At 38.8% G+C, this 23,088-nt stretch overlaps 1 protein-coding gene and 1 long non-coding RNA gene across 3 annotated transcripts in view; one reads left to right on the forward strand and one right to left on the reverse strand.

Moving 5' to 3' along the window:
* Positions 1–23,088, reverse strand: part of CEP120 (centrosomal protein 120) — a 76,453-nt gene that overhangs the window by 32,368 nt on the left and 20,997 nt on the right. For both annotated transcript variants that reach the window (XM_027076816.2, XM_027076818.2), the window contains exons 8-18: positions 22,208–22,435; positions 20,985–21,201; positions 19,768–19,945; positions 17,301–17,450; positions 16,395–16,577; positions 14,319–14,415; positions 14,068–14,220; positions 13,178–13,267; positions 4,169–4,261; positions 2,835–2,996; positions 405–527 (exon numbers count right to left, since the gene is read on the reverse strand). In XM_027076816.2, coding sequence (XP_026932617.1) covers positions 405–527; positions 2,835–2,996; positions 4,169–4,261; positions 13,178–13,267; positions 14,068–14,220; positions 14,319–14,415; positions 16,395–16,577; positions 17,301–17,450; positions 19,768–19,945; positions 20,985–21,201; positions 22,208–22,435 — 1,674 coding nt within the window. The remainder of the gene's footprint in view (positions 1–404; positions 528–2,834; positions 2,997–4,168; positions 4,262–13,177; positions 13,268–14,067; positions 14,221–14,318; positions 14,416–16,394; positions 16,578–17,300; positions 17,451–19,767; positions 19,946–20,984; positions 21,202–22,207; positions 22,436–23,088) is intronic.
* LOC113604515 (uncharacterized) lies at positions 6,313–12,070 on the forward strand. Its single transcript, XR_003426467.2, has 3 exons — positions 6,313–6,510; positions 7,573–7,929; positions 10,847–12,070. It is a non-coding gene; the product is annotated as an uncharacterized LOC113604515 (long non-coding RNA).

Below are 23,088 nucleotides of genomic sequence, written 5' to 3' on the forward strand. Positions count from 1 at the left end.
GATGGCAAGACTGGCTGTTGAATACGGAGATCAGGTGATAAGGCAGTGAAAGCACCAACAATAGCAAGAGAAGACAGTTTTGGGGCAGGATAGGCCATGCTGTGCTTCCCCCTGTTCTTGTACATATTTTGGAAGTTGTTCTTTAGCCTTCCTGAGAGTTCTGTGGATTCCTTTATTTCTAGAGTTAGCCACTTCTGTTTTGTGCAACCAACCACTCTAATTAGTATATGCTGTAACTGATAGAAGCCAAGAAATTCAAGTACTGACAATGTCATGTGTCTCAAATGCTGTTCTTATTTGATATCAGAATACTACAGTGAAATGTCCGCACATTTTATATTCAAATAGCACCTACTGATTTTATAAATTATCAGAATTAAATTGCCATAAACTGACACGGGTACCTTTTCCAAGGTGAGTAGATTTATTTCAGACTGAAGGCGGATTTCCGGTTTGTTGCTTTGCTGATCCTTGAACTGATGGAACTCTTTTTCCAAAATCTTATACTTATTTTCAGCATCATTAAGCTGTATTAAAAAAAAAAAAAAAAAAAAAAAGGATGACAGCCATTTAAAAAGACCAGTATGCAAAGTTCAATGCTACAGAATTCAACAGTCATTTTTTTTCTTATTGTAAAGCTTGTTTATAGTAGAAAATTTAGAAAATCCATAAAGCATAATGAGGAAAATTAAGATTTCTAGTAATCTTGAAAATTTAGTGAGTCAACTAATTAACAATATACAAAAACTTTTATTTAAGAGTAGGAAATGTGTTAGAAAACCAGGATCATGAGAACATTTTTGCTCAATTTTAGATGGCAAATGAAAGTCACTTTATAAAAATACTTCTACTATACCCTTAAGATGTCACGTGTACGAGAATACTATGCACATTAGATATACCAGCTAATGACGATAAAAATAAAAAACTTAATTTTAGCGTGGTATTTATTGTTCTTATAATTCAAAACTGTGAAAGTTTCATAATTCAAACACTATTACAACTTAAAGTCATTTCAAGATGATTTAACTCAACCCCTTCATTTCTGTGGATAAGACATTTGAGGGTTTCAGAAGCTCAGCTCGGCAGTGCCCAGGATCTAGTCAGCGGCAGAGACATGAACAGCTCTCAGATCTATTCATCCCCTAGAATAATGCTCTGATGAAAGCAGGCAATACTTTTTAAAATTAAATAAAACAGAGACTTACCTGGACTCAACACTCTATATATAATTTCCCTTAGAACACTTTCAAAACTACCAAAACAAAACAAAAAACCAAACAGAATATACGAATGTTCTTTTCAAATCTGGGATTTTTTTTTTTTAATCAAATGCAAACAAGGACTGTTAAAGATGCCTTCCATAACCCTCTAGCAATTATTAGATAAACCCATTTATCTACTTTCTAAGACATAAGACTTAACTAAATTTGAAATGCTGAGAAAATTGGTGGCAAAAATGGAATTTAAATTATCAATAATCAATTCTTGTTTCATGCCAGTAAGCACAAATAATTCTAATTAGGGTTTAGTTTATCTAGCATCTTTAGGTAATGAGGTACTCTATTACCTGCAAAGTCTTCCTATGGCTGAAGTTTACTTCTTTGAATATCCAAACTTTGACTTTTCAATTTGGAAAAAAACCTTTCTCAAGCATCTCTCTCTCTCATTTATTTCTGTTTTAAACAAAAGCTAACAGACTTAAAACTTGGTATTTTTTCTACCATTCAGAAACATTACCATACATTTTTATTTTATTATTATTATTATTTTTGAGACAGAGAGAGACATAGTGTGAGCAGGGGAGGACAGAGTGAGAGGAAGACACAGAATCCAGAGCAGGCTCAAGGCTCTGAGCTGGCAACACAGAGCCTGAGGCAGGGCTTGAACCCATGAACCATGAGATCATGACCTGAGCCGAAGTTGGATGCTTAACCGACTGAGCCACCCAGGTGTCCCAGAGACATTATCATAAACAATTACTGTGCCTAAAATCAGGTTGTGCAGAAGTAAGCTATGCGGCACACTAGGCTTTTTCTTTTGCTAAATGTCCATAAGTGACACAGATTGTTTGAGTTCTGGGAACTGCTTTTATATTTTGAAATATAGACACTTATCTTCATCACCTTTCACTGATAAAATGATCAAAGAGACAGTCAGTCTGGGACATACTTAGAAAGGGGACTCTCTCTGAAGCCATGGGCAGCAACACGATTGTTTAGTACAAAGTCAGTCCTGGGCCTGGAGGAAGTCCAATACTGGAGGGTTAGGAAAAGGAAAAGGAGCCTGAGAGGTGGCCAGAAAGTAGAGGAAGACCAGGAGAGTGGGGTTAAAGAAGGGGAAAGAAGAGAATACACAACAGAAGTCCAACAGTGTTGGAGCTGTCTGATTAAGAGGGGGAGTCAAAGTGATGAGCCACTGGTGGCTTCGCTGACAAGGGGCTGGAGCCAAGGGGATGGGGTGTGGGGTGGGAAGGGCCGAAAGGTGAGAGTAAGGTGAGGGGCGCAGAGGCACTCACGAACCGGCGTTCTTAAGTGAATTTGGTCCAGTGACACATGCACAAGATGTTGGCCAAAAGGCGATTTATCAGAAAGAAAGATGTTGAGTTACCTGAAATATAGTTCAATCTTGTGCAAATAGTGACAAGGGGAGGAAAATTATTCCAAGGTAGTCTTTAGCTTTGATTTAGGAAAACAAGAGCCAGCTTAAAGTATATCGGCATCTTGGTGCAATCAACATCAATAGTTCAAACCACTGTGAATTTCTCTAACTTTTCAGTGAACTCTTCCTAGAAAACAAATAAACTCTAAGTGATAACAACTATTTGATCCCACCTGCTGCTGCAGTCGATGTTTGTCCTCTTCTAGCTGCTTGATCTTTAACCTTTCTAGTTCTACTTGGTGAACACAATCTTCTCTGGCCCTGCGGATGGAGTCCTGAAGTTCTTGCAGGTTCCGGTCACGTTCTGATTTCAGTTCCTTCCTTTCTCTTTGAACCTAAAAACAAGTGCGTCTTTATGAAGCTGGCTTAAAGGCTCAGCTACAGTATGCTGTTCAATATTCTATTATCCTTCTACACAGTGTTTACAATATTTCCAATTTTATTTTCATATCCTTTTCCATTGTCTGAGTTCATGTTGAAGCACAATTGAAATTATACATTTAAAACAATTTTTTTAATGTATTTATTTACTCTTGAGAGTGCACGAGTGTGTGAGTAGGGGAGGGGCAGATAGAGAGGGAAAGAGAGAACTCCAAGTGGGCTCTGTGCTGATAGCACACAGGGCTTCAACCCACATTGCTAATCTATCATCATTTAATTCTAAAATACAAAGTGTATCCAAAACTCCATATATGACTTATATAAATTCAATTGAAAAGGCCCTAATCACTTAAAATTCCTTTTTGAGTAAAACCCACTGTATTACCTAAGCAAATATACCCAAGTTCCTTTTCTTCTTTAGAAATTTCTTCTATTCTGCCTAATCACATAGAAAGTAACAGAGCCTTCATATTGGAAACAATTACATTTAAGGCCAAACATCAATCGAGAAATTCCAGAAAATGTAGGAGGATCAGGTCAGAGTGAAATGCTGAGAAAAATTTTAAGAAACTCATTTGGTTAGGACAGGACCATACAAATTTAATGTGGAAGAAATTCTAATAATTTGAAATGATTTATGTAGTAATTGAAATAAATATTGAGGGTAAAATTTATCAAGACCTAACAAAAATGCTAACTAGGCATAGTATTAACAGAAGTTTTCATCCATCTTTGGGCTCTAACCTTTAACTGACAACCAGGTGGGATATTCCCTTGTTACTGAGAATGACATCCGAATTCTAGGCCCCTCAGCCTGTGCTACGTTTTCTCTATGCTCTGGGCAGTGTGACTATCCAGTCCCTCCACGTCCCGGGGAAGAAGTGTACTTCCGCAGAGTGCAACAGTCAGCCAAAGCTGGCTGGCCGGCTATTAACCATTTCAAATAACAAACACTTTGCTATGTATTCCTCACATTCTGACATGTCAAAGATGCTTTCCTATGCTGAACAGCAGTTTTCTCCACCATGCCTACAAGACAATTTCCATGAAAGGCTTTTTATGAAATATATTTTATAATAGCATGCACCTCATGCATGGATTCCAGGAAATAAAGACATACAGTTACCTCTGACTCTGCAATGATCAGCTGCTGCTCTCGTTTCTCTAAGTCAATGAGGGTTTTTTGAAGTTTTCCTTCTAGGACAGTATATTCAGCCACCTAAAATATAATAAAAGACACATTATCTTTTCCCCAACTTTCAAAACACAAGCAAATCCAACAATGCATACATTACAACTTACTGAAACACGAGTTCTGGGAATAGGAAACTCATGAATTATATCCACCAAGTCAGAGCAGAAGTTCCTTCTAGTACTGTAAGTGAGGGCATCCCTCTAGCTTCTGCTTGGGTATCTCTAGTGACGTTCAATTTCCAGAGGAAGGTCATTCTCCCACTGGGCAGTCAGGCTGCTAGTAAAATCTTATGTGTAGTCAAAACCTAGCTCTTTAAAATCTGCCTTCGTCACTACTCCAGTATTCCTCTGACGCCCCCTTCAGCACATACACTCCTTCCCTGCAACGAATCCTGATGCTAGTTCGGCTAGCTGGTCAGTTTCAAGTCAATCCTCGTATGGGTTCAGGTCCGATCCTTTCCTACAGTTCCAGTAACTGAGTTCCTAATTGCTTCTGATGCACCACTCCCTGCTTGGGCCCCAAGCCTAGTACCTTAACCTCCAGGGGCCTCTAGTTCTGCCCTGCTCTTCGGCGGTGAGATTCCCATTCAGACAAAAGACGCCTGCCAGTTCAGCCTACACAGGATGGAGGAGTCTTTACGGTTTTCTGTCTTTCATTTCTAACTGATCACTTTTACTGCGACTTCCTGGACCAATTTCTTTGTTCTCACCAACTGTTTCCCAGATTTCAGGTCCATCCTAACATTCTCTTTCCCACAGTTAATAAGATCTTGCTTTAATCCTCCTTCATCTTATTTCTACCCCTTACAAGGAAAAAAAATCTATCTTCACGTATTTGGTCTGGCAATAGCCATCATACATCCTCTCACTTTTTCTTCTCCAAGAGAAACACAAGTTTCAGCTATTACTCACATATTAATTACAATTTCCACATCGTCTAACATCTTGGATCTAATCTACAGTCTAGATTCTAGATTAAGTCTTTTTAAAAAATGTGGTACCCAGATGTGATCTCCCTACTTCATAGGCCAAAGAATGTCCACTGCCCAAGATGAAGACAACGTGTCTATTACGGTAGTCTAAACCTGCACTTGCTATTTCAGGATCCTAATCACAGTTTGCTCTGTCAAAGAAAATCCCCAAGGCTTTTGTTTTTAAACCTGGGATAACTATAACAACATACCTATTGTCCGAAAGATTGTTTCGACTACAGAAATTGACATTTGTCCTTGTTAAACTTTAGTTCAATGACTTAGGCCTGGCATGCTAGACACTCATGAGCCATTACCTATTCATTCTGTTCAATCTACCACCCACTTTTGGTTTATCTCAAAAAAAAAATGCTAAGTGTGCCCTACCTCCTTAAAAAGTCTTAGAGAGGTAAGTAAACAGGATGGTGGGTCAGTATTCAAATGTTCTTCCTCTGGCAACCAAAATGCATGGGTTCCCAGAGCTCTGTCTCAGGAGGTCTCCTCTCCTACTACCTGACCTCAGGGGATGATCTTAACTACCTACCATCACATATCCTAAGCACTTCCAAAACCAGATTGCAAAGTCAAAACGCCCTCCAGAGATTACATCTGTATCTCTGTCTCCAGTATTCCCTGTGTATCTCAAACTCAAAAGTGAGTAAAAACCTGAGATCATAATCATTTCAATAACAAATACCTATTGAATACCTAGGAGATGTGGGTAAAACAAAGTCTTGTGAACCTATATTCTGAGGGAAGACAAACTATGAAAATAGAAGTGGATGTTTAACATAATTCTAAGTAAATACTAGGATGAAAACAAGCAGAACGAGCATATAATTAGCTCCTGGGGGCAGAAGAAGGCCTATTTAAGACAGAATGATCAGAGAAGGCCTCACTCAGACTATTTTGAACAGAGACCAGACAGTGCCTCTAACAAAAGAGTCTTCTATAGATCCTGAGGGGGACTTAGGGAGCATGTCTGAGGAACTACAGAGAGGCCAGGTTGGTGAGAACAGACTATGTGAATAGAAGGCTGACAGAAATGAGGTCACAAAGGAAGCTAGTACATAGATCACATAAGGCCGTGTAGGACCTGGTAAGAAACAGGAGTTTTATTCTATGCGTAATGAGTAGGAGAGGTTTTAAGCAGAAGAGTACATAATCTGACTTTTGGTTTAAAAGTCTCAACCTTGGTGGATATGGATTTAACAAGCTACCGGGGTCAGGAAAGAGGACAGAATTCTGAGTTAAGAAGTAACTGTAGTCATCTAGAAAAGAGATCAGGAATATTTAAACTAAGGTAAGTAGTGAAGAAGGTGGCTGAAAGTGGTTCGTTTCCAGAATCTGTACTCAATACAGAGTCAAGAGAATTTGCTGACAAACTAGATGTGGAACGAAACAGAGTCAAGGGTAACTTGCCTTGTAGCCTGAGGAGCTCAGTAAAAGGTATTGCCATTTATTAAGATGGGGATCAACAGGAACAAATTTATACAGGAGGGAGACAAAGAGCCTGTCTCTAGACAAGCTCCCTTTGATTTGCTTAGCAGAGAATCAGTTGGCAGTGTAGTACAGGCACCAGAACAACCAAATGTAGAGTCCAGTGAAGAGGTTGGAGATACACACACACACACACACACACACACACAGTGAATAACTGTGTTTAACTTGTATATGATGCTAAGAAAGTGGATGAGAATACTTGAAGAAGTGTAAAAACAGAAAAGAGGTTCAAGGACTGGGCTTTGGGGCAAGCCAATAAAGCCAGCAGAGGCTGAGGGGGGGAAAAAAAAGTTCCGGCATGAAAATTGCCAAGGGGAGACCAGTGAATTCAGTAGAAGAGTAGGAAAGTATAGGAAGGGGAGTCAAGTTGAGGAAATGTTTGAGAAAGGGAAAGATCCAATCAGGTGAGGATGAGGGAGGGTTGGCTGAGAACCGCTCTGGGAAGAGAAGGAATTGATTAGGGAAAGCAGTAGGATGCGAGGGTAGCACTGAATATCCCTTAAGGCTTGAGACCTTAAACCTCCGTAACCATTTCTCTAGCTCCTGTTCGTCTTTCCTCCTTCATCTTATCATGGCTATTCCTGTTCAGCCTTTATTTTCTTTTACAGCTCATTATTGCTTCCCTGGCCTTCCTGACTTTGGATCCATACTCCTCTATTCTGCAACAACTGTTCTAAAATGAAGATCTCACTTCCTTATTCTCTTACATAAAAATCTTCATTTAAAAAATAAGTTTATCAAATTTCTACCTTTCCCAATTAGGTTTTATCATCTGAACCATAGAACATAAAAAATGATCTAACTGATTATTTTCTCCATGTTCTCTTTAATGGCACACAAATCTACCATTGCTGAAGCACAGGAGGAAGTGAATCCACCAGCAACAGTGCCCACTGGCAGGCATTATGGCTTAATTCTCCCAGGAAACCCTGGCTGAGAACGTCTACGGGATCAAGTCTAATCTCCTCAAAATGAAACAGAAGATCATTTACATGCCATAGACGTCTCCACCTTATTTCTTGAGACTTCTCTTCCCTTCTTCCTATATCAAGCTACCTACAATTTCCTTAATGCTGAGCCTATTTCCAACTTCTTTGTTTGGAATTCCCTTGGAGTCTCTGTGGTAGTATCTACTAATCTTTATCAAAGTGGAAGCATGATCTTATCCATGAAACACTTCCTCCTATTCCCTAATGCAGAACTGAGGTCTTCCTTCTTGGTAGGTATATGATAGCAATCTTCAGCCATCTGATGGGAAGTCATGTAGAAGACAGAACAAACATGATCTCAGCTATATGGAAGGCCACACAGGACCAGAAATGTTATAGTCCTAAGTTTGTCAAGTAATGAATTTGTCTTCAACTGTCACTGGGTTTAGCATGTCAATCTGGACAACCAGGTCATTTCCAGGACACTGGTTTCTGAAAATACAGATTTGGTACAGTTACAAATATTTCACTTGACCCCAAAGGCCCCAAATGAGCTGGTGGACTATTAATTGCTTCAAGGTTAACTAAAGCTTCATTTTTTGGGAAAAAAGTTTATGTGTAACACCAGAGGATGCATTATTTTATGAAAAGAAAATATTCCACAAAAATAATCTGCTCTTTCATAGTTAAAATAATCCTTCCACACTGGTTCCAAAGATGACCAAAAAACACTGATAGATTAATAACCGCCCCCCACCATGATACAAATCATTAGGTACACATAAGCTTAAAATATTAACTTACTATGAAATACTAACATACGTGAGTCTAACTAGATGTAATTTTATTTACTATATATATATCCCTTCACTACTGCTTCCTGAATTGGTGGGCTGTTAACTAGTTAGCACCTTGTCAGGCAGGACAAACCTCCTCATAGTAGATGAGCTCCATTTTGCTATTAACTCCTTGTGTGCTAAAGAGCAGAAGTAAATTTAGATGACTGCATGCTGTTCCACCAATATTACTGAGACTCCTTCAGATAAGTTTTCCAAGTACTGAAGAAGTTATACGTTGTTTTAAAACAATCAGGTAAATAAAGTGAAAATAAATCAACAGAAAAGGCATATACACTGTAGATGTAGTAATCACACGGGGATTCTCAGAGAATTTAGCTTGAAAAGATTTCATCCTATTGAGGGAAACCCTGCTTTTTTTCTCCCCAATTAATCAATTTTACAGTGGCTTATGAAGTTTTAGGAAATGGATCACATCCTAGCTGACCATATTCTTACACGACAGGGCACACATTGTGCTGGATGAGTTGTTACTCTCAAATGTATTTAGGTTGGAAAAAAATCAGCAATCCTATCAAGTTTTTGACAAGACTAATTCAAATAGCCACTTACTAGACAGACCTCATATTCCTTTTTCTTTTCTTTTCTTTTTTTTTTTTTAGTATTTATTTAGTTTGGGAGAGTGAGCATGTGAGCAGGGAAGGGACAGACAGAGAGGGTGAGAGAGAATCCTAGGCAGGCTCTACACTCTCAGCACAGACCCCATTGTGGGGCTCGAACTCATCAACTGTGAGATCATGATCTGAGCCAAAATCAAGTTAGATACTTAACTGACAGAGCCACCCAGGTACCCTTCGTATTTCATTTTCTAAGCAGAGTTATTATAAACTAGTCAAGAAATAGACAATTCAAGCTGAAATGGTGGGAGAAATTGTATACGATGGTAACCGACAAGATAATTATCAAAATGACAACCAAGCAAAAATTACTTTGAGTTTTTTTTCAACTATTATACAGACACTGTTTTGTTTTCTTTTTGCAATAGAAAGATCAATTATGGCACAAGTTGGATCTGTCAAAATATTAACTAAGAAAGTTTTTCTGATTTGACTTTTGCAAAACTTAACACAGGAACTCTTCAAAAGCATTAAAAAAAAAATGGTTCCACAATAAACTCTGCTTACCTTAAAAGCTAAATGAAAAATTCTAAAAAATTAAATATTTGATAGCTCACTCAGATTCAATGAATAAAGGATACCTGAGAACTGTAAATCCAACTTAATATAAAAGACACATTTAAGGAAAACTAGTGTATTGCTTAAATATGTGTGAGGGCCTCTAGTTTTTAAAGTTTGGTTATTTGAACACTTCTTAAGAATGGATGGTTTGGAGTACTGTTAACTTTTTCTTTTTTTAGATTTTTTTTTTTTTAACCCACTGGTTTTTCAAATTTTAAAAAAAAATTTTTTTTTTCAACGTTTTTTTCATTTATTTTTGGGACAGAGAGAGACAGAGCATGAACCGGGGAGGGGCAGAGAGAGAGGGAGACACAGAATCGGAAACAGGCTCCAGGCTCCGAGCCATCAGCCCAGAGCCTGACGCGGGGCTCGAACTCAAGGACCGCGAGATCATGACCTGGCTGAAGTTGGACGCTCAACCGACTGCGCCACCCAGGCGCCCCTGGTTTTTCAAATTTTTAATGGTTGTGAATTAAGGGCGATAAAATTGAAACAGTTATTTGAAAGTCCAAGGCCTTGGGGACTTCTGCTTGGTCTACTCGTAAAAGACTACCTGCCCTCCTCTACAAACACAAATGGAACGATATACACGAAACAACTGTGTTTATACATTGGAGAATGGGCAGCACAGGACCATCACCACTGACAGAGCAGAGATGAATGAGTCCAGCCCTACAATAACTCTAGCATTTTCCAGACTAAGGCTCAGAGAAGGGGACACCCAGCAGAGCCTCTCAATCTTGCTGAGTTGAGGCAGCAGAGAGGAGACTAAAGAGGCCCTGTGAGGCTAGGTAAAGTACCAGTGGAAAGTTCGAAGATACAGCATTCCCAGAGCTCAGTCAGGAATAAGAATAGTGGGCATTCCTCCTGGTCGGAGGGGAGAGATTGTCATATGCTAGGCATCTTACCATACAGCCCACGGCTACAGGCTCTTCTCAGTTTGCCCTAGCAAAACTCAAAAGGATCAAACTCAACCCAAATAACCTCACACACCAAGATCCAGAAATCAACAATGTCAACTTCACAATTTCTGGCATCTAAGAAAAAATTACCAGTCATTCAAAGTAATATAAAATCGTCCCCCATAACCAGATGAAAAAAACAAAAGAAAGAGACCTCAAAATGACACGCATGTTGTAACTAGTAGATAACGTATTGTAAATATATTCCAGATACTCAAGAATGTAAAGGAAAACACGAACATGAGGAAAAGTGCTTAAAAAAAAGGAAAAGGCCTAAGTGAACCTTACAGAGATGAAAAATACAGTATATGAAAGGAAACATTGTGCTGAATTGGATTTGTGGCAAATCAGACCCTTCAGAAGAACCAATGGTCAACCGGAAGTCACAGCAATAAAATATATCCAAGGTGAAGCAGTGAGAGGAAAAAAAAGACTTAAAAAATAATTCAATTCTCTCTGAGACAATATGAAGTAGTACAATACATGCACGCTGGACTCTAATCAGGAGAGGAGAAAGAGACACAGGAAAAAATTTTCAGCAATAAAAACCCAAAATGTTCCAAGCTTGATAAAACCCTATAACCAAAGCAGCTCCAAGACTCCAAGCAGGGTGCACATAAACACACACACACACACACATACACACACACACACAGAATCACAAGGCCCATCAAATTCCTAATGCTGAAAACTAGGGATCAAGAAAAAAAAATCTTAAACCAAGTGAGAGGAAAAAAGAGACCTTACAGAGATAGAGGGCCAAGATAACAAGGCCAGCAGATTTTTCCATCAAGAACGAAACAAGCCAAAATGCTAATGTAACAACTTTACAGATTGAAACAAAAAGCTGTCAACCCAGAATTCTATACCCAGTGAAAATATATTTATTTCAAAATGAGAGATAAACACTTCTTCAAGCAAAAGCTAACAGCACATATCGCCATCAGACCCAAACTACAAGAAATGTTATTTATGTGGTTAATAAAAGAGGCTTTTGCTTCAAAGTTTTCTTTAAAAACTAACTCTTGGGGTGCCTGGGTGGCTCAGTCAGTTGGGCGGCTGACTTCAGCTCAGGTCATGATCTCAAGGTCCGTGAGTTCCAGCCCCGCGTCGGGCTCTGTGCTGACAGCTCAGAGCCTGGAGCCTGTTTCAGATTCTGTGTCTCCCTCTCTCTGACCCTCCCCTGTTCATGCTCTGTCTCTCCCTGTCTCAAAAATAAATTAAAAAAAATAATAATAAAAATAAAAACTAACTCTTAAAAGCAAAAATATATTTTAGGATAATTTATGGAGAAGCAAAATGTATGATGGTATCAACACAAAGAACACATGCCTGATAAACACTGATGTAAACTTATTACACTACACGTGATACGGTATAATAGCATTATTAGCATCAATAATTAATTATAATAATAGTAGTAGTTGTGTGCTAATAATAAGTTAAAACTGAATATTTTAAACCTTAAAGCAACCCTCCCAAAAAGCAATGAAACAGACACTGGTAATAAAGCAATAGTAAAAATAAAATGGGATCATAAGAAAAGTCAATGAATCCAAAAGAAAGCAGGAAAAGACCAAAAAAAAAAAAAAAAAAAAAAAAAAAAAAAAAAAAGAACTAAGAGAAGGCACCTGGCACCTGGGTGGGTCAGTATCTGACTTCAGCTCAGGTCACGATCTTGCGGTTCATGGGTTCAAGCCCCATGTAGGGCTCTGTGCTGACAGCTCAGAGCCTGCAGCCTGCTTCAGATTCTGTGTCTCCTTCGCTCTCTGCCCCTCCCCCACTTGCATTCTGTGTGTGTGTGTGTCTCCCTCTCTCTCTCAAAAATAAACATTAAAAAAATTAAAAAAAAAACTAAGAAACGATGGAACAATGGAAAAGCAACAAAAAACAGATTTAAACCCAAGCATAGCAAAAAACAAGTAAAAAAAACCTAAGTGTGCCAATAATTACGTATTAAATGTAACTGGTTGGTCAGAGCCCTGAAAATAACTTTCGAAAATATTCTAGTCTGCATCCTGCTCCAGTCTCTTGGTGGAGGGCAGTAAGCCATCCTGCCATTGGTTATCTTCTCCTGTTTGTAGCTATGTCATTAACCACTCGTATGAGAGTTTAATTTCAGTATTTGAAGTGTTATTTTCAGGGTTTTTGTTTTACTCAATAACTTAAGTGTAAATAGGTAAGTACTGAACTTTTGCTTTTTGGAGTAAGATCAGATGGTCTCATTTTTAAAGATGTCATTTATTCCAGGATTAAATTCTTAAAATTACCTTCCAAGTTCTCGATGCTTTTTTATTAGCATCTGATTAGCAACAGATTAAAAGGTGCTATCTTCTTTTTTCATACAGAGGTAGGCTTTTTTCCTAGAGTATTCATTTTTTGAACAAATAATACATTTGCAGGGTTCAAAATCAAAAAAGCAGCCAATACCTTAGAGAGAAAGGCCTTCCTCCTACTCCTGACCCATCCATTCAGTTTATCCAAAACAGTATACAATCGTTGTACTTTGTTACCCCACAGATTTCCTATAAAAGTTATTACCTTTTTCTTTACGAGTGATTCTCTTTCTCGGTCTCTTTTCTTCCATTCCTCTGCAAGAGCCTGCATATGAGCCAATTCCTTCTGCTTTAGCTACACAAGGAAGAAAAAGTCACAAAAAGCACATCAATATTTCAAACACACAAATCAGTCGTTCTCTGTTAAATACTACTGATCACCAGTATGTTTCCTTCAGACCTCCTCTTTTATTCTTAAAACAAACCAAAGAGAATGCCTGAAGCAAGAGATACACACAAGAGTATAAACTAAAATGGGGCGCCTGAGTGGCTCAGTCGGTTGAGCATCTGACTTGGGCTCAGGTCATGATCTCACAGTTCGTGGGTTTGAGCCCTGTGTGGGGCTCTGTGCTGACAGCTCGGAGCCTGGAGCCTGCTTCGGATTCTGTGTCTCCCTCTCTCTGTGGCCATCCCCTGCTTGCTTGTGCACGCTCTCGCTCTCTCTCTCTCTCTCTCTCTCTCTCTCAAAAATAAATAAAATGTAAAAAAAATGTTTTTAAACTGAAGTGAAGACCTGTTTTCTCTCTTTATTGTGTAAAGAGAGATGGTTCTAGTCTCCAGGATGATATGGTAAACGAGGGCCTGAAATTAAATGTTCACTTTCTCAAACACTGACTTCGAACCTTCAGTCCCAATTTTGTCCAGAAGTCATAGACAAGGGGATCCTTCTGCATGGCTTCTGCCAAACTATCATTTATCGAGTTATTTTTTTATTCTGTTTTTCTCTCAGAGTAAAGTATTCTTGCTATTAAGAGGGCTAGACAGGGTACCCGTGGAATAGAGAGAAAAAAAAAAAAAGTCTACTATGGAGAAGAAAAATATTCTAAGTAAACCAATAAAAAAAAAAAGGTTTCAAAGTAACATTTAAAAGGTAACCTGATTTTCGAAAATGTCCTCCTGCATCTCTTTCCACATTTCTAGCTCTAGTGCTGCTTTGTATTCTAAGGTTTCTCGAGGCTCTGTCTGGATTTCTGAAGGACAAGGTGCTGGAGGAAGGGAACATGCCTTCTGTTGCCCAGTAGATAAACCCTAAGACGTGAATGAAAACATATTGAAACAAACACACTCATACACACAATGCATTGGATCCACTACAGTCATGTTGTTTCACATTCACTGTTACTTACCTGAGATGAATCAGATACAAGAATCTCACGCATTTTTACTAGTCCATAATCTTCTAGAGTTACTGTGTAAGAAAGATCCATTATCCTGTTGTTTGACCTACACATGAAGTCAGAAATACTTTAAAATTTGTGGAAACACTATGATTTTTCCTTTTATTTCCCCAACGTTACAGCACTGAGTAGGTCACACTTCTTGTATCTGACACTTGCACTACTCAAACCTCGAGACCTTCCATATATGCATTTTACCTGATCACGGAACTCTTACATACAGACCTACGTTTACTACAAGAAGACCTACATTAGCTATAGATTATTTGGAGAAATTTAAACTCTTACTGCCCAAAGGTAATCACTGCTAAACTTTCATTTCCTTCCTCTCTTCTGTTTTACGTATGTGCAGATACACATGCAGATACACATTGTCCCTTTTTCTCCATGTACATCTGGAGCATTTTCTCATGTCATCAACCTTCATTCAAAAATGTTTAAGTTTTAATGCCTGTAAAATATACTAATAAAATTACACAGTAAAATTAAGACAAAAACTAATTTTCCTACTCTTGATTATGTAGATTCTTCTGAATTCTTACTCTACTATTTTCCCGGGATGAAGCACTTGTACATAAATCTTTTACTGGATGTGAGCACTGCCTCAGGGTAATTCCTAAAAATAGGATAATTATATGTTATTTTTATCATAAAGAGCATCTGTCTCGTACAGCTGCATATAGCATTTACCAGAACATCAGAGGAAAATACAGTCTTGCCTACAAGAAACGTGGCCTTGTCTAAAATCTATTCCATAAAGCCTTGGTCAAGCAAAAACTTCAATGACTGGAACCCACACAAATAAACTCTTAATAATCATTTTTACATTTTCGTCTAATCTCACAACTTTTAGAAGAAATTAATAAAATACACCAAAGCACTAAGTCTCCTAAAACTTCTCTGTCTACAGAGCAGGGCAACACAAGTTCATCTTCATAACCAACAGATTTAAAATAACTAGGAATGATTTAATAATTTTCATTGTGTTCTACGTAATGCGACAAAAGAATGGGATTTTTGGAAGAATTTTCAGTTCACCAGAAGATGTGCTTCTCTAAGACACCTGTTGCCAGATCCTCCAAGTGAATAAAAGTTTTACTAATTCTTTGCTCTCTGGAAGGGACTATAGATGGGGAAGAGCAAAGGAAGGGATTTAAATACTACTTTTAGATCTCAGCTTTTTACTGAGCCTGATTTCTTTGTACATTCTAATTATGCTTCAAAAACCAAGGCATGTGATGTATAATTTTAAAGTGTATTTAAATTTCTACTGCTAAATTTAAAAAGACGTATTTAAAATAGATGTATTTTGGGGCGCCTAGGGTGGCTCAGTCGGTTAAGCATCTGACTACGGCTCGGGTTACGATCTCACAGTTCGGGAGTTCAAGCCCCACATCAGGCTATGTGCTGACAGCTCAGAGCCTGGAGTCTGCTTTGGATTCTGTGTCTCGCTCTCTCTCTGCCCCTCCCCCACTCACTCTGTGTGTGTCTGTCTCTCTCTCTCTCTCACAAATAAACATTAAAAAAAAATTAAAATAAATAAAACAGATGTATTTTGTGTAAGGTATGTAAACTTCAGTTTTCCATGGTGGCACCAGATTCCAGGGCATAGAAACCATACTCATTTTTTAAAAGTGCCAAACATTTGTAACATTCTCAGAAAATAGATTTGAAGCAAAAGTAAAATATTTTCAAGTAGAAAAACAGTCATTCCCAAAGCAAAATAATATAAAAAGACATTATAAATCTGACCTGGAATTACTAAACACACAAACAAACAACATAGTGGGAAATTAAAACCGTCAGGCTTAACAGAGAGGAGGGAAACATTTAAGATCCTACGTGTTAAGAGTCTTAGAGGGTACAGTGGGATCAGAAAGGTAAAGAGTGCTAAAAAGCCAATTACAATACAGCCCCCCGAGGTCAAAGAAGAACCATCACCACCAAGATGACAGGGACGCGTAAGGCTGTACCCAGCCAATGAGAACAAAAAGCAGGCTATGGCCATTTTGGGAAATCCGTTACCCCTGTGCTGCTATAAAAGGCACACTTTCACTGTACGTCTGACGCCAACACTGTTCACCACTGGAACCTAAAAAGCGAGTTTTTTCTGAAGACAAGACGTTAGAAAGCTGGATCCTGGCGATTCCCAGGAGTAAATCTTTACTCATTTTGTCCTTGTGCCATAATTCAACCAGCAGTGGAATCCTAAGGAAGAGAAAACAAGTGTTCATATCTTATCATTTCTGAACCAAGTCAGTAGGAGATCTTTGAGTTCCCCAAGCACCAAGATGTTTCTGTTACCTGGGTCGGAAAGGTTCCATTCCACGGGTAACAAACAGAAAATACCATTACAGTTTCTACACCTCTTTCTGTGCAATAAAGAAAACCCACGAAGTGCTATTTTTTACTCTTCCTTCCTCCTTGTAAAATAATATACACACTTGAATTGAGTAAAAAGACGTTTCAGATCTTTTTCTTCACAAATCCATTTCAGATAGGTGCATTAATAACACCTTCATTTTATACAGATGAGGCAACAGAAAAAGCAACCAATTCACTACAGTCAACTGGTGCATCCGTGATAAACCTAAATAGCTTGTTCCTACTGATCTTCACATATTATGAAAAACAAGACAGTAGTCTTTCAAATCGTCTTCCTTACTCACAGATGGTATTTAACACAGTTCTAACCTCCAAATTCAGACAAATAAGATATGAAAGTCTGCGAAGGGTCTCCATAACTTCATAAAACTTCAGAGCAGAAGCACCCACGTCACGGACATTACTAATTACATTACTAATACGTGTGTGTCCAAGTTATCAGATGCATTAACTGCTGTGGATCTAAATCTCTAGAAATTCCTCGTCAGTAACAAGATACGCATTTTCAAGAGTGGCTTCGTGTCATACACACCATATTTACGTTACCTTAAGAAGGTATCCTGCAGCTGTTGAGGCATAGTTGCAAAGTCAAATGCACAGTAAGACTGTGGAAGAAAAACTTCCATGTTTTTGCGAACTTCTACAGGAGGATTTGTCATAATAGGAGCTGCACTACCAAAGAATGGATAGGAGTACCTAGAATTTAGAAAAAAAACAAAAAACAAACAAAAAAAAAACAACCTATGATACAGGTTACAGATGAGACTTCTAATCTGTTTTTTTTTTAAGGATAAAATAGAACAAATATAAATATAAATATATTTGTATAAATATAAATATAACAAATAGAATTTTTAGAATACGTAAATGGTACAAATACATTGTGGTTCTAATCCTGTCATCAACTTTAAAATTCTGCAAATATTGTCAGCAATTCCAGAGGAAATGCATTATGTGTATATAGCACTAGTTCCCAAAGCTGCTTTATAAGCAATCTTAAGATGAACTTGAGGGCAAGAAGAAGTCTCGTATTGTGAAGGCTGTAACACCGAAAAAGGAAGAGAGAATCATTCTCATACACTCCCAATGACTCTAAAATTTAGGAATGACAGTGACGCCAAACAAAGACCAAGCTGCCCTTTGTCCAGGAGTCCCTTGGGGGCATGGCTCCTGTGTTTTTCATCTCTGCCCTCCCAGCAAAAATAAGCGCTTTTTGGCATAGAGTAAGTTCAGCAGTAGTCAGACATGCTCCCATTTAATCAGGTGTGGTTTCTGTGAAGAAAGGAAGACACAAAAACTAGGATGCATGCCTGCGAAGGGGGCTAGTACAAGGCTTCCCCCTCACAGCTTCTAACTGTAGATCACCTCGATATTTCTATGCTTCTAGCCAACACTATCTCTAGGTACCCTAAGATCACATTCTCTAGTAGCAGCAGAAAAGAGATCTCAGTTAAAAAAGTAGAGGGATAGGGGCGCCTGCATGACTCAGTCGGTTGAGCGTCTGACTCCTGATTTCAGCTCAGGTGATGATCCCAGGGTCATGGGATGGAGCGCCATGTTGGGATCCACGCTGAGCCTGGAACCTGCTTGAAATTCTCTCTCTCTCCCTCTGCACCTCTGCCCTGCTCGTGCTCTCTCTAAATAAATAAAATCAAAATAAATTAAATAAATTAAAAACAGAGGAAGACAAAAAGAGTAGAAATACTAGTAACAATTCTTTTTCTAAAAACAATTTTAAGAGAGGTTTTATAAACCCTTTGAGAAAAGCTCTGTTAGAGACAAGCTTTTTCTCCCTCAATTTTCAAATAACATATTAATAATTATTCTCAGCCTCTGAGAAGAGGTAAACAGTACAACTTAAGCTGTGATGGAAACAATGCCATTCTGTGAATTCACAGTCACACCCAGTGCTGGGTCCCTTTGATTTTGTACATCGTTCACATCCAAGCTGAGAGGATTCTGGATAGAGCTGGAGAGGAATCTAAGACATGAAGGAGTAGATACAAGTATGAGTTAACTTATGCATTTAAAAGGCACGTATGCCTCAAATACCAGCAGGAAGCAGTGCGTAGCTGTGGACGTTCCTGGAAACGGCAGTCCAAGATGACAGAAAGATTTTCTCATTTTAGTTGCATCAAGAGCACCAACTTTGTTAGAAAGGCTAGTGCTTGCTCTGAAGAAATCTGTAAGGAACAACTAACCACTCCCAACTAAAACACATTAATATATTACATTTGATATACATTTCAACCAGAAGGTTTATGAAAATGTATTATTGTTAATAATAGGCTATTGAGTAGAGCCATTTAACTGACTGAAATATATAAGTAGTTCAATTCTTTATATGGAACAGGGTAGACACATTCCACGTGCAACCCATTAAGGATGGTTCTCAGAGTCTCATTTATCAAGTAGTAGAGATACAACTTCCCATTATAATACAGTTTCATAGAAAAACAAGATATTACACTTCCCTGAATTTGCCGTGACACCTTTTCTAGAAACAATGTTTTTTCCCATTTTTTTTAACGTTTATTCATTTTTGAGAGACAGAGAGACACAGAGCACAAGAGGGGGAGGGGCAGAGAGAGAGGAAGACACAGAATCCGAAGCAGGCTGTAGGCTCCGAGCTGTCGGCACAGAGTCTGATGTGGCACTCGAACCCACGAAGTGTGAGATTGTGACCTGAGCTGAAGTCGTACGCTTAACTAACTGAGCCACCCAGGTGACCTTCTGAAACAACACATTTTAAGAGTCACTCTCTTTGAATAGAAGCAGTAGTAAATTATCACCAGCACCTACAATTATCACCACCTCTCATACCACCAATGCCACCAACGCACCCTTGTTGAAATTCGAACTCATGAGGACAGAACCTTGCAGGCTTTTTCAGTCCACAGGGTTTAACGAATGTTCTAACTTCTCCGGTGATGTTTCTCCCTCTGAAACTCCCAAGTAGAGAAAAGGCACTGCTCTTCAGAAAAGAATACTTTGAAACAAAATCGTATCACACCTTAACATACAGTTGATTGGAAAACCAGCTTCCAAATCATGGATACTCCTTAAGTCTATTGAGAAGCAAAAATGATGTGATGTCGCTGGCACCGCAATCTTCTGTCCTGAGGCGGTTTCTGAAGCAGTGGCTGTGGTCACTGGCTGGGCCACCGGAAGAGGCAAAGAAGAACCCATGGCTACAATGAACATAAAAATTTAATAGAAAAAAAAATCCCACTCGGTAACACTTTCTCTTCCTTTATTTACCTCACTTAAAGATACCATCTCATTTCCCTCTAAGCAAGAAATGTGATCATTTGGTTTCATAAACCTCTGAAATGAGGCATAGGAACTTCTTAAAGTGACTTGCCCCCAAATTAGGTAGGCTTTAATTCCCATTTTTAGAACTGTGTAAAGAAGGCCCCCCTCTCCACATCGACTGCACACCAGAAAAGTGCTAACATACGACAGCAGCCCGGCAGGCGCCAACTTATTTCCAAGAGGCAGCTAACCTTAACTTCGAGTTCGAGGGGCTGTATGGCAGACTTAATGCAGGCATCATTACATCGCTTCTGAAGACACAGTTCTGGCTACAGAAGGCACACAGGACATAGTCTGACAAAAAGAGAATTCTCCTCCAGTCCCACTGCAGACCAGAGATGGGTAGCGAGTGGCCCAAGTCCTACAGCTACTGAGTGACCGAGGGATCACTTGCACCTTAACTTCCGACTCCTGATCGAACACTGTTCTAATTACTTCCGCTACAAGATCTAACTGCGGGTCCTAGTGCAGTGGGTGGAAAATTGACACAACCAGGTAAAACCATTCTCAGGCTCTCCCTTAACTTTAGCATCAAAAATGGGTATAACAAGTTTATTACAACAGGCAGTTAGTAGCTCTTCTCTCTAAAATTCCAATGGATTCAAGATACTCAAGCGTTGCCTAGTGAAAAATATGTTAGCGAGAACTATTTTCTGTCATTTCTTCTCAGTAAGCTGTGTCTAAAATAAAAGTAATTGAACAATTCTTACCTGTTAGCCAATTTTGTGATGAAGTTACAGACTCAATTTCAATTCAATTCAATTCCATTTAAAATGAATTTTTACCTCACCACCCATTATTGGCTCTTGAAAGAAAATCAAACTCACAATATACTGACAAACGGTGAAAACGTTCTTCATCGTTAAGTAGATGGCTACAAAACGGACGCTTGGAAGATGTGTGAGAACGTCTTACCCTTTGCGTTTGGTTTCATGTCCCTGTCATACTGCAGGCTCTCCACTTCACTTCCGGTTGCATCATCTTGGGTTGGAGGCGACTGGTTTTGAGGTGGAACAGGGGACACGCTTGGTGACTTTGGCCCAGCGAGCGTCTTCTCTTTTACAGGAGTTAAAACTTGCTTCTTTGATTGCTGTGGCTCATGTTCGTTCTGGGTCTTTAATTCAATTAAAGACTAAAAATAATTGTTAAATAAAGTATGATTCGCAAAGCACTTTCCTTCATCATTAAGCAAAAAAAAGTCACTTTTTTTTTTTTAAGTAATAGCTTCCCTTCCCACTTTAGATATTCCTAGTCTATTTTTCTTCATCATTTGCAAATTTTCATATAGCATCTAGAACCAGAAAAAGGAAGATGGACAGGAAGGAAACAGGATATCCAGAGCTGAGTACCAAAATATATCCTAACTGGTAAGAAGGGATATTTGGTGTAAGAAGTCAGGGACAGGCGTCCCTGGGAAAGGTTATTATTAGTTACCAAGGCAATAAATACAATGGAGGCCTATGTTAAAACAAAACCAAAATAAAAACAGATCTAGCATGATTTTCTTCCTTTGTTCCACTTCCTTCTAAAAATATATGCATATATATTTTAATTTATATATATATACATAGATATATATACATATGTATATATATATTCAAACTCCCACATCAGTTTTTCTGTCATCTGTAATCTACATAAAGATCAGTTCTTCAGAAGAACAGTACATGGAGGCTGATTCTGGGACTATATACAATCAAAAAACATATACATCCAAACAAATACCATCTCTGTTGCCTAAAGAGAGTACAGAGACCAGAAAGCACTAATGAACCAAGAACCCTGTCTTTAAGCTAAAGCTGAGTCCACCAAAATGATACCATGAGTGCAGATTCCCAGAAATGAGGTCCATCTCTGCCAGTGACTGACCATGACCTGGGGGGTGGGGGGTGGAGGGGAGATTCCTAGCATAGGAGAAAACGGTACGTGAAGGCCGTGTTATCACTTATAAACTACAGCCAGGGCAGCTACAGTACTTTCCAGAAAAGAAACACCTATAATGGAGGCCACTGATTAAGAATAATAAATACTTGCTTACGCTAGGTCACTCTTGAAGTTCAACTTTTATTGGGAGTCACGAGTGACACCGGAGTGATAGCACAGAAGCTGGAGGAGGAGATGGAGGGGTCACTACTTGCCTGGGCATCTACGCCTTCTCTCTGCAGAGCCACAGACACGCCCACAGTGGGGGCCAGCTGCACAGGAATAGGTGCAAGCTTTTGCTTGGCTCGCTTCGGAGGGTCAAGAATAAAAGCACCCTCAACTGTAACGGGGCGCTGGTTGATTTCCGTACTCCCCTTTTTCAGCAGTCCGGTTAAGGGCACTTCTGTACTTCCAAGTGACTGGTCTCCGCAGCAAAGATGGATCTGATGTGAAAGAGAAAATCGGAATAGGGCCTTATGGTCTCTCCTTTCTCCTAAACACATCAACTTTAACCCAAGGTTATAACCTGATCCAGAGGAGGGAAGTGTAATGCAGGTTATCTTCCTGACCTGCAGCAACTGCGTCAAAGAGTCTCATACTTGATTGTTCAAACTGTTGATAAGGCATAAACTTTCCTAAGAACTCAATAATAAAGCTATTCTTTTTCATTTTTTCTTCCAGTGTTGTATAATCATACGTTATCACCCTTTTCTCCTTCAGGAATTATGGTTACTTTAATATCTTACTGGGTTGTTTTGACATAAGCAAATATATCATGAATACATGAACGTAAATAGAAAACAAATACCTCAAGCAATGTTTCTATTTCGATTTCAAAATTAATCTCAACAGTTGTAAAAAAAAAAATAATAATAATAATAAGTAAGTTAGTAGCTCCAGCCCTATTTGGAAAGTAAAGAACTTGAAATAATTCTGTTTTATTTGCCCATAAAACATCTTTAGTGTTTCTTTCTCTTTTCTTGCTTTTCAGAGTTCATATATAAAACAGCGTTTAATGCTACAAGGTAAAACAGAGTACCTCTCGGGTGGAGCGTACTGTATATCACTGATAGCTAGTGAAAACTTCAACATTACC

The sequence above is a fragment of the Acinonyx jubatus genome, chromosome A1, assembly GCF_027475565.1.
Source record: "Acinonyx jubatus isolate Ajub_Pintada_27869175 chromosome A1, VMU_Ajub_asm_v1.0, whole genome shotgun sequence".
NCBI lineage: Eukaryota > Metazoa > Chordata > Mammalia > Carnivora > Felidae > Acinonyx > Acinonyx jubatus.